The sequence below is a fragment of the Ceratotherium simum genome, chromosome 12 (genome assembly GCF_057802395.1).
Source record: "Ceratotherium simum simum isolate JZ-2026a chromosome 12, ASM5780239v1, whole genome shotgun sequence".
NCBI lineage: Eukaryota > Metazoa > Chordata > Mammalia > Perissodactyla > Rhinocerotidae > Ceratotherium > Ceratotherium simum.
Genome location: NC_141911.1, coordinates 10,098,031 through 10,113,933, shown reverse-complemented (window position 1 = coordinate 10,113,933; position 15,903 = coordinate 10,098,031). Strand labels below are relative to the sequence as shown.

At 42.5% G+C, this 15,903-nt stretch overlaps 1 protein-coding gene across 4 annotated transcripts in view; it reads right to left on the bottom strand.

Annotated features, from left to right (window-relative positions):
- The window catches only part of MSRA (methionine sulfoxide reductase A), a 392,963-nt gene that overhangs the window by 124,427 nt on the left and 252,633 nt on the right, over nucleotides 1-15,903 (bottom strand). For all 4 annotated transcript variants that reach the window (XM_087437390.1, XM_087437388.1, XM_087437391.1 and 1 more), the window contains one exon: nucleotides 4,595-4,699. In XM_087437390.1, coding sequence (XP_087293516.1) covers nucleotides 4,595-4,699 — 105 coding nt within the window. The remainder of the gene's footprint in view (nucleotides 1-4,594; nucleotides 4,700-15,903) is intronic.

The window sequence follows — 15,903 nt, the reverse complement described above, 5'->3', positions numbered from 1 at the left end:
AATCATGAGGGAAATGCAAATCAAAACTACACTAAGATATCACCTTACACCTGTTAGAATGGCTATAATCAACAAGACAAAAAATAACAAACGTTGGAGAGGATGTGGAGAAAAGGGAACCCTCATACACTGCTGGTGGGAATGCAAACTGGTGCAGCCACTATGGAAAACAGAATGGAGATTTCTCAAAAAATTAACAATAGAAATACCATATGACCCAGCTATCCCACTACTGGGTATTTATCCAAAGAACTTGAAATCAACAATTCAAAGAGACTTATGCACCCTATGTTCATTGCAGCATTATTCACAATAGCCAAGATGTGGAAGCAACCCAAGTGCCCATCAACTGATGAACAGATAAAGAAGATGTGGTATATATATATACAATGTAATATTTCTCAGCCATAAAAAAGATGAAATCTTGCTGTTTGCAACAACATGGAGGGACCTTGAGAGTATTATGCTAAGTGAAATAATCAGATGGAGAAAAATAATTACTTCACATATGACTTCGCTCATATGTGGAAGATGAACAAACAAACATATAGATAGGGAGAACATAATTGGTTACCAGAGGGGAAGGGGGTCATGTGTACGGTGACAGATGGAAACTAGACTTTTGGTGGTGAACACGATGTAGTCTATATAGAAGTCAAAATATAATGATGTACACCTGAAATTAATGTTATAAACCAATGTTACCTCAATTAAAACAAAAGAAGTTGTGCAGATGGCCAAGTTCACCTGTAGCCTAGCTATCTCCTGCTGTATGCCCATCCTTCAGGGAGAATGGAGTGGGCTTCAAATTCTTACCTCAGAAAAATTACACGACTACATGTTTTAGACCTTCTGAGTTCCCTGGGAATATTAAATCCATTCATACCAGAGTTCTTCTGAACTTATGTCTTTTGGTTTAATGTTCCAGTGTTAACATATACTTGTTTTAATGATTTCAGGTGAATATTTTGGTCTGTGGTCTTACAAACATTTATCGGAATGTTGATTTGATCTCAGTAAATTGGGATTAAACTATTTTATTCTTATAGGAATATATTTTCCCTGTGCATTAACCAAGAGGCTGGATACTGCCGCTTACTCCAGACCACTTAGTGATTTAGCACCACTTAGCAGAGTACCTGGCAAACAGAGTACACACAAGATAAATGTCACTAATGAATGACTGTCTTTCACTTTAGTTTAGAAATATTCAGAGGGGATCTGATATGTTCTCAGGCCATATATCCCAAATCTTAAAACCCAATTCTTAATTCTGAATTACCAAGGAACCCTCTAATAAAACCACCAACAGAACTTGAAGAAACAATTTCTAGTGTCATCCACTCCATGTCTGAGTCAACAGTAAAACTATTAACCAAACAGCTTTAGACCTCTGATTTCTACAGCCAAATGACCATGGTTAACTAACAATTACTGCATACACTGAGCACAATGATTGGTTAAGTTGAATAAGTGGATTGGTTAGCATTTTTGTTGTTGTTGCAAGAAATAGAAACCCAACACACTAGCTTAAGTTAAAAAAAAGAGAGGGACACCTAGTAGCTCTCATAGCTTGAAAAGCTACAAGGAGAGCTCTCAGAATCAAAGGAAGAGCTGCAGGAATGAGAAGTCTTGGGGCCTCAGAGTCTCCTGAAGTTTCTCTCTTCCTGTCTCTCATCTCTCAGTGTCTCTACTCATCTTCCTCCCTTGCTTCTCCTGTGGACAGGCTCTCTCCACATACAGAGCACCTCCACCTTGGCATCCCCAGCTACGTGAGAACACTTTTTTCTCTCATACAACAGTCCCAGGGAACGACTCTAACTGGTCCTGCTTGGGTCACATGCCCATTCTCTGGATCCAACACTGTTTACAACAGGAAAAGATACTATGATTGGCTAGGCCTAGGTCATGTGATCGCTCTTTTGGCCCTATTTCCAGAAGGGTCATGGGAAACCTTACAAGGCAGAAAAAGACTGTTACCATGGCCCATTACACTGAACTATCCAAAAAAGTAATTCTAATAATAATGTGAGATCAGATATCTTGTGATTTAATATGTATGACTATATATACTGCATCAAGCACTATTCTAAGCAGGAACAAATATATGCAAGGGTAGAAAAACCCTCCTCCTCCATGTGTAATTTGTCCAAAATATCAGTGTAAAAAATACGTCATTCAACAATCAAATCCCATGGTCTGTGAACACCATCATTAGCGATGTCATCTTTTGTCTTATGGAATTGAAGCTGAAGGTTAAGCAAATGACCTCTAAAGTCTCTTCCAGTCTATGAGTCTATGAACCCCCTGTTCGAATAAAAATACCTCTGCAAGGCTAGTACAGCAACCTATTATATTATTGGACAGTGTTATGGGCTAAATCGTGTGTTCCCCTTCCAAATTCATCTGTTAAAGCCCTAACCTCCAGCACCTCAGAATATAACCTTATTTGGAGATAGAGTCTTTAAATATTATGATTAAATGAGGTCATCTGAGTGGGTCCTAATCCAATTTGACTGGTGTTCTTATAAGAAAAGGAGATCAAGACACAGACACACAGAGAGAAGATCATGGGAGGACACAGAGAAAACACAGCCATCTACAAGCCAAGGTGAAACCAATCTGCCAACACCTTCATCTCAGACTTCCAGCCTCCAGAACTGTGAGAAAATAAATTTCTGTTGTTTAAGCCACCCAGTCTGTGGTAGTTTATTATGGCAGCCTGAGCAAATTAATACAGACAGTAAACCGAGAATTTCACAGAGGACTGAGGCACAGCTGAGATAAATCTGATATGAGGGATGGAGAGAACAAGAGATTCTTTTAAGGTTCTTTTTAAGGTAGAATTCCCCCTGAGATTCAGGGGCTAGGACTGGTGACCTAATTAACTGAGGCATGTTGGTAAATATGTGATAAAATGGGTAAGAAGTTAAGAGAAGTAAGGAGAGAGAAGCAGATGATAGACTTCACCCTCTTCAAAATTTTGCCTGGGCTAAGCATAAGGTGTTTCTATGAACGCCTGGCATTAAGGTTGGCCAGGCCAAAGGCCACATACGCAACCTTGGGAGCCATGAGGAGCCTGTCTCCTACATGACTTCAGGCTTGCCTGGGCTCCTGATACCTGTCTTCACTGAGAATTCTGTAGCTCTCAGCATCCTATCTTGACGCTTGGCTTTGGGAACCAGCTGAACGGCTGCTCCAGTAGGATCAAAGTCTTACCAGCACGAGCTCCTGGCCATCACCACCTTATTTATGATGTTCACCAGTCAGGCTTTGCTGCTGAGCCAAGCCTGCCTAAGCTGTTAGGCCTGCCGTTCTCATGTGATATGACAGTCTTGTAGTCCACACTAGGTGACATCTGAACCTTCTGATTACAGTATTCTTGCCCTACCAGTCCTCTACCTCCCCTGCCCCACACCTCACTGCTCTTGCACCAGGGACTCCTCCCCGCCACATCAAATCAGACTTCACAATAATGGAAAGCCTGCCTCTGGCCTCCTTCCCAGGCCCTCACCCACCCTGGTGGATCTGCCTGGATCCTGGACTTGCCTTACCCTGGCTCATTGATTATTTTGCCTTAGCTCTGACCTTTGCCCTCTGGCAAATGACCCTGGCATTGGGTGGCTCTTAGAACCAGAATTCAGGACCCACCAACCTGTGCTGCTGGAGTCATAGTAAGGTTCCACCACAAAGCACAATGAACATTTGGAAAAACACATCCCTTCATCAGGAAACAGCCCACACGGCATACCTCTTACACAAAAACCTGACACCAAAGGGAATATATTTTTGTTAAATAGACTGATCGCTAAACGAACAGGGTTTGTGAAAATCACATCTATTATACAGGACTTTTCAGTTCATAAGCCTCATAATATAAGATCATCGCGTTGGCAAAGCAGTGCTTGTGATGCTGTTCCAGAGTGAAATCTGGAAATTGCTCCATTATTGACTATTACAATGATATTTGCCAACATGGGATTTTTGCTTGTGTGCGCATTCAAATAAAATTTCTGGCCACCATTGTTTATAGCTCTAATATATTAATATCTCCATAGGACAAATTCCAAAGAAGACAAATGAAATATTTAAATAACCCAAGCATTGTGGACCCACTGAAGACTGCATTTTACCTTTATATTCTTTTTTTTTTAATCACCCACAGACACTTAAAAAAAAAAACCTGATAATGTCAAAAGATGACAAAGGCTAAATTCGGGGAAATAAAGGAACCATAAATCAGGAAAACTTTGGAGCTGCTAGAAAGACACTTTAATTTGGTAGACAAAAGACTGCATTCAGGAGGAATAATGCAATAATCAAAGGTGAACGAATCTCTATTGTCTGGCGTCTTTCTCTGTGGGAATTTTCCCACCCCCGACAGCTGTAAAGGGGGAGGGGCGCCGACTGGGGCTGCGCCTTTATTCTCTCAGCCTCTCTCTCGCCAGCCCCTCCTCTTCCTCGTCAATAAATGTCTGCAATCATATTCTTGAGCTCCTGTGTGATTTCAAGGTTCATCTCTTCCATGCAGCTCAAACACTAATTATCCCAGCTGTAATTAGTAAGATAATTAAATACTGGCTCCCTCATCTACCTTGGGTCGGGTCGTGATTCTCCCAGAAGACCTTGAGCAGTTCCTCAAAGCTGATGCGTTCTGGCTGGTACACCACTCGGACTACTTCTGCATGGCCGGTTTTTCCTTGAAAAGAAACAGAACGTACAACCAAGATTTACTGACAACATCCCTTTATGACAAGTTATGCATTTCAAAAAACAAAAGCACTAGACAAAGGCTAAAATTCTTTCCTCCGAAGGAAGGGTGAGAGCGTAATTATACTTGAGCTCACAGTTTCACCCTGTCTCTGTCACTGGTTCTTTTTCCATGAACGCATACAGGTGTCCTCTAGGAAGCTTCCTGAGGATAATTTCTCTTCATTGTGCTCTAATTTTTTTTTTTAATTTCATGAGAAAACAATCTCGGGTTTTCATTTTTATAATCTCACCCTTAGGAAACCTTATGGATCCAAGTTGACATAGTGCTTGAGATGTGAAACTCTGGAAAGGGGACTGAGCCAATTTACTTTTATCATTGCCCCATGCTATGTGTAGTGAGCTTAGCTGCACTGCAGAGGGAGATGGTGCCAGACAGAGTAACCTGTAAAGAACAGGCTATACCTCGCTCACATTAGATAAATCCGTTAATGGTGGGCTATATTTGCTGTGCTGTTAACACTGAGGCAAGGGTCAGGTTCACACACCCAGCAGGGTGGTAAGTGTCTTCTCAGCCTAACTCGTCTCTGTGGTAAACAACTACTGTAGCAAATGTCTCTGCAGCACCCACTGTTGGCACACTCATTCTCAAAGGTGGTCCCCAAGGTTCTGTGGATCAGGAAGCAGGTATTTGCACTGCTGCATGTACCTATGGAATTCATGCCCTTCCTTATTTTACAGTGTTAGAACATGGTAAATAACAGACCATGCTAACAATACCTCTATATTTAAATTTGTTTTCCATCTCTTTTCAGTCACCTTATGTGTAGTGAAGAATTTAGCTTTGTCCAAAGAGATATCTGGCCTTTGCCTTGGCCTCTGGAAGGCAACCTATGTCATACTTGATAGCAGAGTCCTTCTTTGGGATAGGGCCTTGGCCTCTGGAAGGCAACCTATGTCATACTTGATAGCGGAGTCCTTCTTTGGGATAGGGCCGGCCACACTAACAGTCTAGGGTGGGGGCTGGCCACAGTGAACCTTAGGATAGGGTTGGACATACCCAACAGTGTTAGGATTGGGGCTGGCTATGCCAGAAAGAGCAACCATGTGACTGAGGGTGGGGGCTTTGGGTGACACAGTATCAGCTGACCTGGAGACGGAGATCAATGATGCAGGCAATCAATCATGCCTATGTAATGAAGCCCCAGTAAAAACTCTGGACACCAAAGCTTGGGCGAGCTTCCTGGTTGGCAGTACTCTGCATATTGTCACACATGAATGCCAGGAGGATAACACATCCTGACTGCACAGGAGATGACACAGAAGCTTTGCACTGGAACTCTTCCAGACTCTGCCCTATGCATCTCTTCCTTTGGCTGATTTTGATCTCTATCCTTTCCCTGTAATAAACTGCAACTGTGAGGATAACAGCTCTTAGTGACTTCAGTGAGTCCTTCTAGCAAATTATCAAACCTCACAGTGATTTTGAGAATCCCTTGAACTTACACCTTACTTTGCAAAAGTGTGTTCCCATAACGTTCCCACATGTTAATTCTCACAACCATCCAACAGTGTAGGCAGGGAAGGTAGAAATACTCCATTTTACAAATCAGAAAACTGAGATTCATGGAAGTTAGATTTGCCCAAGGTCATATAGCTAATGAATTTCTGGACCCTAACATGAAAAAATACCTTCTGACTTCTTGTCCAGGATGCTGTCCAATACAACAAAGCAAAGGGAGCAAAGTGAACAAGAATCCAGAAAAGGAAAGAAATCTACTCATTATCTTTAATATTTTTTTAATATTTAAATTTATTTCTGATTGTAGAAACAATAATTTGAAAACAATATGAAGCTTAGAAAATGTGTGGAAGTATAAAAAAGAAAATAAAAATCACCTATACTCCTACTGCATAAGATAAGTACTACCAATTTTTTTTATGCATCTCTTTCTGGATACACACACACACACTGCTACACACAATTTGTTTTATTGTAATCATTGCATCATGTTTTTTCCACTTACCAGCATATTGTGAGTATTTTCCCATATCACTGAAATTTTTAGAAAATACCATTTATAATGATTATATAACACTCCAAAGATGATTGTACTATTACTTATTCAATCATTCCCTGACATTGGGTATTTAGACTGAATCCTATTCTTATCTATGAATGTGAATATTTGTCCACATTTCTGAGGCTGCCTCAAGCCACAGTTATATAAATGGATTTCTAAATCACTGTTTATAAACATTTTTAGGTTTCTTGATACCTAGTGCCAAATTGCTATTCGGTAAAGTTGACTCAATTTTCTCTCCTTATTGGCAGCATATATAAGGACCAATCTCAGTCAGTATTACAATGTTTTTAATCCTTAAAATTTATAGCTGGAAGATAGTATCCTCTCATTTTATTTTCAGTGAATTTAATTATTAGTGAGGTTTTAAAAGAAAGTCATATTTATTAATAATTTTAATTTCTTATTTGCTCTAATTTTTGTAATGTCCTTTATGTTTTTGGGTTAATAATCTTTTTATTAATTAGTCAGTCTACATAATTTTAATTCAAATACTATAGTCATGTAAGTTAGCATCTAAAAAGATTTTATGCTAACAGACATAAAAAGAATGATGAGGGTAACTATGGGGAAAAGATACTTTAAGTACAATGATCATGTTATTGTAAAATCACTTTTGATCTACTTTAAAATCTTATTATTTTGTATTTTGAAATGTTTAAGTGAATGACTTAACTACATAAGAATTAAAACTCTCTGAATATTAAAGATGGCAACAACATGTTACAAACATGACAAATATATTTGGTAAGAAAAGCATAGAAACCACATTAGAAATATAGGCAAAAGATGTAAACAGGCATTACACATAGGAAGAAATAAACGAAAATCAAGACTGAAAAACGTTCAACATTTTTTAGTGATAAAAGCAAATAAATGCATATTGAAACATAAACATACCATCTCTTATTCATTACATTTTGTAAAACTGCTTAAAAGCCTACCTAGTGCTGACGAGGACACTGTGAAACTGGTGCCCTTACTTCGTTGGTGACAGTGTAAGTGACTATACCCTTTTGAAACCCCATTGGTCTACATAGCAAGAGCCACAAAGAGTCAGATTAAGACTAATTCACCTTCACTATGTGATCCAGGAAATCTGTCTCAAAGATATATCCCCAAATAATGGAAAAGACATATACATACACAAAAAAAATCACTCCATCATTATTACAATGGTGGAGCACTATAAGAAATCCTAAAGTCAAACAAAAAAAAGAAACAAATTATAGTATAGCCACATGATGAAATGTCATGTAACCATTAAAATCCAATGTCCTAACCCTAGTAAAAGCTGTTACTATTTACTGAATGGGACAAAATGGTGGGCACTTTACCTACTTGATGTTCTTTAATGCTCCCAACAAATTTTTTCCACTATGGAAAATACACATAACATAAAATTTACCATCTTAACCATCTTTAAGTGTAAAGTTCAGTGTCATTAAGTGCATTCACATTGTTGTGCTACCATCACCACCATCCACCTCCAGAACTTTTTTCATCTTGCAAACTTGAAACTCTGTATCCATTAAACACAAACTCCCCATTTCTCTCCTTCCCCTAGCCTGAGGCAACTACCATTCTACTTCTGTCTCTGTGAATTCGACTACTCTAGGTACTTCATAAAAGTGGAATCATACAGTATTTTTATGTCCTGTGATTGGCTTGTTTCACTTAGCATAATGTCCTCAAGTTTCATCCATGTTGTAGCATGTGTCAGAATTTCCTTCCCTTTTAAGGGTGAACAATATTCCACTGTATGTATATGCCACATTTGATTTATCCATTCATCTGTCAATGGACACTTGGGTTGCTTCCACCTTTTGGCTATTGTGAATAATGCTGCTATGAACACGGGCGTACAAATATTTCTCACAATGTTTAAGAGATGCGGTCCCCATTTTAAAGATGAAGAAACCAAGGCCTCCCACAGTTTTCTCCACACATTGTCCCACAGCCAGTAAGTGGCAGGACCCAGGGAAGAGCCAACCAGGTTGCAATTAGAGGTGAAGCTCGAGTTCATTCTATGACCCCGAGCCAGGCTCCTGAATATAGACACCTGAAGTCACCAGGTGACAACAAATGTCACATAGGCAGTGGCCCAAATGAGAAATCACAGCTGTAGGGTAATTGACATCCAGGCTGTCAAGGTTATTTTCCAGGATTAGGCTCTTCTTTTGTGGCAGCAATATGGGGTCAGGAAAGATTCCTACTCACCAGCAAACATTTTCAGACCTCATCTGAGCACTGACATTATTTGTGGAGAGGTTTAAAGAAGCTTGGTTGTTTAAAAGAAGCTACTACCATTAAAATTCAAGATCCATCTGCATTGACAAACAGTTTGGAGAAGCCCTCGTCAAACTCACCTTTAAGTTTCTTTATTTTATTTCTCCGAAATACAAGAGGCTGTGTAAAAATACACAGTGCAAATGATCAAAAGGATTAAGGGGCTAGGAACCACTTAGACACATGCCCACGCCTCCAGGAGCTCACCAGTGTGCTAGACTAACTTGATTCCCAAGACCAATCTGCAAATACTTTCTGGTGCTTCCAGAGATAAAAGGCTGTATCTTAAAAATACTTCGAGCTGTTTCTTCACGTAACAGTGTGTAAATAGCATGAAAGGTGTGATGTGTAAATGTGTTTGTTAACAATTCACGGCATCACTACAGGTGCTTGAACATTGTTGTTCAAAAATGTCTTGAAAGGAAAAACGAAAAGGATGAATGTCCTCTATGAGCATTTCCCTGTGTTAATTTACCCCGTGACCCCAAAGGAAGGTGAACAAACGCAGAGGGGGAGATTATGGGCAGTCATTCCTTACAAGACAAAACACCCCAGAAGAGACATACAGAAGTGTTCTGGGGGCAGAAAAATCAGGCATTCTGGAGTCATCTGGAGCTTTGTGGAAGCCAAGTCATCCTTAGAACCAGGTATTTTTAAAGAGGATCCCAAGATAAATCAGCCGATTTTTAAAGTTCTGTGTCACAGCTTTCCATCCCATGGGGAAAATATGATCTTCAACTCTTCTAGGTTAGCGTGAGTAGTTTTTGCTACTGTCGAGCTAGTGAGAAGAGAAGAGAAAGCAGGGAGATGAGAACAGAAGAGAGCCGGGGAGCTGGTGAGACCCAAGGGCAGGAGGACTGTAGCGCGGGCAGTGTTGTGCGCTGGTGAGGAGAACCCACTGGGGGGCCCAGCTCCTGGGCTGCCGTTCTGGCTCTGCTACTTTGCAGCTGCGTGACCCTCGCAGGGCCAGGGAGAGAGGAAAAACCTGGTTCAAATCAGAGCTCCCCGGCCTCTGCACCGTGGCTTCCCTGGGGGGCACACACCCATTCTTGAAGGCCCTCTATCTGCTTAGCCACTCTATACCTCAGTTTCCTCATCTGCCAAATGGGGAATCAGAACAGTGCCTGGTCCAAAGGATCTAAGTCTATCTAAGTCTCTATGTCTTATCATTACAAGTTGTATTATTATCATTATTCTCTACTCAGCTGTGATGGAATGAGAAGAGACTGGAATTAAAGTCACAAGAAGTAACTTAAACCACAGTTCCAACAAGCAGTTTAACACTTTTTTGACGTGATCCTGGGTTTCCCACTTTTTCAGATGGGAATAAAAATAACCTCAGTGACAGAAGAGTGATCAAGATTAAATGAGGGCATACGTGGGAAAGCAGCAGGGAGGAGTAAAGCTCTCTACACACAAATGGGAGGTTTCTACTGCTATTTCCCTTTTATGTTTTCTTAAAATGGACATTCTTCCCCCTATAAGGACTAAACTCCAGGAGAAAACACACAATATCTCTGTGAGTGTCTAATTCTGATTTTATTTATCCATTCATTCTAGAAATATTGGTCGAGTGTCTACAACTACGGACCCAGGTGCTGAGCTGCAGTCCCAGCCGACACATTCCAGACCCGAGGAGGACTGCAGTCTGGCCTTCATCCACACAGGGTGAGGACCCAGGTTCTCACTCTTGTGACGAAGTGTGGGGTGGGGGGAGGAGACTGTATTTTTCAAGTGTGATTCCCCACTTTAGAATCAGAAATAAAAGACAGGAGTTTAATGAAAGAGTGCTTAATTTGGGTTAAAAAAAGCCTCCAGAAGCAGGGGTCCAGGAGTAGAAGCTGAGGCTGGAATCTTGCTTCCCTGGAGAAGCTGTTTCCTACTGTGCCATGGCTGTCGACAGTTTCCTTTGGACAAGAACCTTTGTCCGTCAGAGTCAGTGGGACCCAGGAGACATTGCAAAGCCACGATTGAGAGGAGCGGAAGTCCCCCAGTGCCCCCCGGGCTGCAGGCTTCAGAAAGCAAGGCCATTTCTCTCAGGTCAGAGCTAAATGACCACAGGTTGGCTGGCAGCAGTGATGGGTGGTCAGAATCGCACAGCCAGCGTGATAAGCAAGTGAGACGGGAGTTGAGAGTTAATACTCCAAATTCTCTACAGAAATGACAGCTCTTCCCCAACAGGGTGGGCAAATCAGATGCAGAGGAGATTTCCATAAGGAGAATGAGCAGGCCACCTGCGCCAAGGGCCGCTGGAGCCTGTGAGGGGCTTCTAGGGGTGCTCATCCAGACTGACCAAGAGGGGCTCCATGGGCGACCCAGCCGAGCAGCCCAGGCCTGCGTGCTCTGGGTGCCTTCCCAGGTCCCATCGTGGGAGGAAAAGAGCTCCTGCCTTCTGGAATGGGGCTTGGTGGAGATACGGAAGAGGAAAGTAAAGAGAGATGGAGACAGAGATGGAGGCCGCAGGAAGACCTGTGCACACAGCTCTGCTCCCAGTGTCAGGGCTCCTGGGGCTCTTTGCTGCTGCTGCAGGGAGGGGGACGCGTGCCTGGTCCCCTGCAGACACAGCAGCCACAGCCCCTCTGCTGTGAGCAGGGCTTCTGCTGTATGCCTGGGGCTATGAGAGACCTCAGGGCTGCTCACTCCTCTCCCTATGTCAAGATCCAGCCCCGGGCCACAATCACAGTCAATAGGGTGCCTATCCAGACCCAACCTGCCGGGCCCCACCCGGCTTCCTCAGCCATGGCGGAGTGTTTAGGGGCTTGCCTCCGGGCCACATACCAGCCGTGTGACCTTTTAACTTCCTTGTCTGTGAAATGGGGATATGACTAATACTCACCTCAGGGACTGTTGTGAGGATTAGTTCACTAATCCACGGGAAGCATTTAGAATAGTCTGGCCCATCAACCACATGAGAACCCACCCAATATTAGCTTTATTCATAATAGTAGTGTTGTTGTTTCTGCTGTTACTGTTATTTCATAATTTGGGGGGTCTGGGAATCTGTATTTTTACAAGATTCCCCAGGTGACTCTTAATAGTAACTGAAGTGTGAAACCCACTGATCTTGAGCCTAGCGCACCCCTTAAGCAGCCAGCCCTCAACCTCTGCTCTCCTGAATCTCAGTACTGGTTGGCTTAGTTATCAGGAGGCGCACTGGAGCCTCAAAGGCCATAAGGAAGGAAGAAAGGCAGGAGGCCTCCAGGAGGAAGGGAACTGGAGGGGAGGGGAGGGGAGGGGAGGGAGAAAACAGTGGAAAGGAGGAAGGATATTATGGAAAGGAGGAAGGATATTAACCCGTGTTAAAAGATAAACTGAGGCACACTAAAAATTTTAAGAGTTTATTTGAGCAAAAATTGATTGCAATAGGACAGCACCAAACCTTTAGTGGTTAGGAGCGCTCCACAGACAGGAGGTAGGGAGAGACTTATACAGAGAAAAGTGTGGAAACAAAGAATGGAAATTATTGGGTTGGCTGTAGCTTAAAGCCTAGGTGGCTGTTGGTCATTGGATGTCCCTAGCGTTCTGATTCCCTAACCTTGAGGCGTGTACAGGCTTAGATTCTGGTTTGCTTCTGTGTAGACGCCATGGCATTAGAGCCACCTCAGTCTAACGGCCTCCTTGTTGAATTAATTTAAAACCCATTACAAAGATCTGCGGTGTGAATGAGGAGGGGGTGAATAGAGAAATGCAAGACTATTTTCCCTCAGGGAGATTATTCCCTACTAATAATAAGAGTACAGATGCTAACTTATATAGCATTTATTAAACACCATGCATTATCCTAAGCTCTTGATATATATTGATGAAGTAAATCCTCACCAAAACCCTGTGAGAGGTAATATTATTATTCTCATTTTTTGGAGGAGAAAACTGAGACACAGAAAGGTAAAGGAACTTGCACAAAGTCATACCTATGGTTAACATGGCTCACAGACACATACAAGTAGGGGACAGCGTAGGGTGGGTTTATGAACGGGTAACATCCTAATCAGGACATCAGATACATAAGGAGGGAAACGGCCACTGTGGACAGAAGTCAGGAGTGCTTCATGGAGGAGGAGAGGGAGGGCATCCTGAGCGATGTCAAGGTTGTAAACAAAAGCAGGAATTCAGAGGGGACAGGCAAAGGGACAAGGAGCTCATCTTTCTTGCCATAGTGCCACAGACCCTCCAGCACACCCCTATACCTGGGGGAGTCTCTTAGCTGGCCCATCCTCCAAGCTGCCCTCTGCAACCCAACATAACCATAAACCCCCTGCATTTGGACCCAGCACTTTATACTTGCAAAGTGCTTCTGGATCCACAAATCCATTTTAGTATCACAGCCACCCTCCCTGTGAGGTTAGCAAGATTAATATTATTACGTACATTTTAGTGATAGGAAAGCCAAGTCTTAGATTAAATAACTCGCTCAAAGTCTCCAAGCTCGTAAGCAACTGAGACAACCCAGAACTTGGCCAAAGACCAATGCGCTCCACCGCCTGCTGCTTCTCCCACAGCTGTCCTCTGCCCAGGGCCCACAGGAGCCCTTCCTGGGCACAGGCCTCTCCATAGCTGGTGTTATTCCCAATCTCCTTTCCCCACACCCTCTCCCTGATCCAGACAGTCCATATCCCCATCTCCACCCCCAGCTCCTGTGGCCCCTCAGCCTGCAGTGCCCTCCCTCCAGCAATCCAACCTTCCCCTACTCTCAAGGCCCCCTTAGGTGCTGCCTCCTCCAGGAAGCCCTCTCTGAGTATGGGACCTTGAGAAGAGATATGATGCAGGGGGGAAAGCACAGTCAGTGGGATCCTATGGGATCTGCTTTGCTCAGATTCAGGCTCCTCAACTGAATCAGGTCCCCTGAGGTCCTGCACTGGGTTGTTGTAATGAAGAGAGATGATGTATGTAGTAAGTAGGGTCCAGTGATTGGCACATGGGGGGACTCAAAAAATGATCTTTCTCCTCCAAACACCACTGTTCCAGCCTCCCCTGGATTCTTACTCCACTTGGGATCAGTCCTATGTGGTGAGTGTCGACTGTTTTCAAGAGCTTGCTCAGTCTTCCCACATACATAGTGAGCTCCTTGAGAAGACAAACCATGACAATGGCTCTTCTTTATAATCCCCCAGGACTGGGCACATGATCTGACATTAAGTACATACAGATCGGAGGAGTCTTTGTGCTGAGTTTTCCTACCACTTACTTAGCCTTCATCTGGATGAGTGTCCATGCTGGCCCCAGCACTGCTCACTTGCCTGAGGACCAGCCCCCTACATGGAGTCACACATACATGCTCTGCTCTGCCTCTGTCCCTAACCACTGAGTTCCACGTAAACCTCACCACATGTCTTAAAATAGACGGAGCTACTACCTAGAGAAAAGCATTAGATATAATTAATACAACTTGAACACTTTACTGTATGGGTCAAGATGACATTTTACGTACTAATTAATAAATGTTTACTGAATGTCTACTAAGTTCCAGACACTGTGCTACGTGCTGGGGATTCAATGGTGACAAATGTTAATGTGGTGACAACAAAAAACTCTTGCAGATGGGTATTGCCTATAGTCTGGGCCCAGGTGAGGAACTGCTCTTTAAAAGAAAAAGACTTCATCTACTGTATTTATCCTACAGGCAAGATGGCAGGGAGAAGTGAGCTATAGTTATTTTTTCATTAAATAATAACCATTCTTCACCTCCCTTCATCATTACCAGCCAACAAGACCCATCCAAACCGTTAAACCAAATGAAAGAGCACACAGAAAGATCCAGGTGTGGGAAGAGAGAAGGGGAGCAGTGGATGACTAATACCTCCCTTTTCCCATACAAGATTCAAAACACTACTTTCCTCTTGCTAATTAACTTGAAAGAGGTAAGGTGTCAGCTCAGTTTCATCTCCATCTCCTGCAGATAGAAAATGTGATTTCCAACAATGTACTTATTATTAAAAAAAAAACCCTAATACATCAAAATTGGATGCCCTGTGGAGTTCATTATAGGATTTGAGGAGTGTCTATATTGTCATTTTATCTTGGCTTTTTTTCTTTTGTCTCATCAGTCACTTAAACTGTCCAAAGAGAAATGTAAGCTTTAAAAAGCATCCTGTTGATTGAAACAGAAAGAAAGTACTGTTGGAGCAACTGTAATTTTTTTTTTTTTTTTTGGTCCACCATGGGGAGACATGGTGGGGAATTTGAAATCCTCCGGTGTATATTTAATACGGACACAGCCTTCAGAGATTATTCTCCCAGGGGAGTCCTATAAACACAGCTGAGTACTTGAAAAGTTCCTCAAGAAAGAAATAAACTATAACCATTAATTCTTTGTGCCACCAGAGGTTTCTTACTGCTACAAAGCTAACTAGTAAGTAACTAGTCTAGGAGTTAGCAGCTCACTAGTTTCTGTATCCAACCTGCTGATTATAGAGGCTGGCCTTCAAACTCTTTGAGCTGTTTTTCCCAGAACATGAAGTATAGGAAAGGCTCTGTGTGGTTGGGCTGATCAATGCCTAAATCATAGACCAGCACTGACTCCCACCCTACTATGACATAGGCAGGCATTATGAGATATCAGCAAAACTAACCTGCCAAGTAGGGATCATGGTACCCTTGAAGCCAAGAGAACAAACACAGTTTTATTAAATGGCTTGATTAATATTTAAAAGAGTATTGCACACTGAGAAACAATGACTCCTCGATGCTGCTAAATTATACCATCAAGTCCAAAATGAGACCTGCTTAGACCCTGTTATCATGGCTACACAAGAAGAGTGGTTCACAACCCTATGCCTTAGAATCACTTGTGGAACTTTTTGAAAAATATTCTCACACCTCC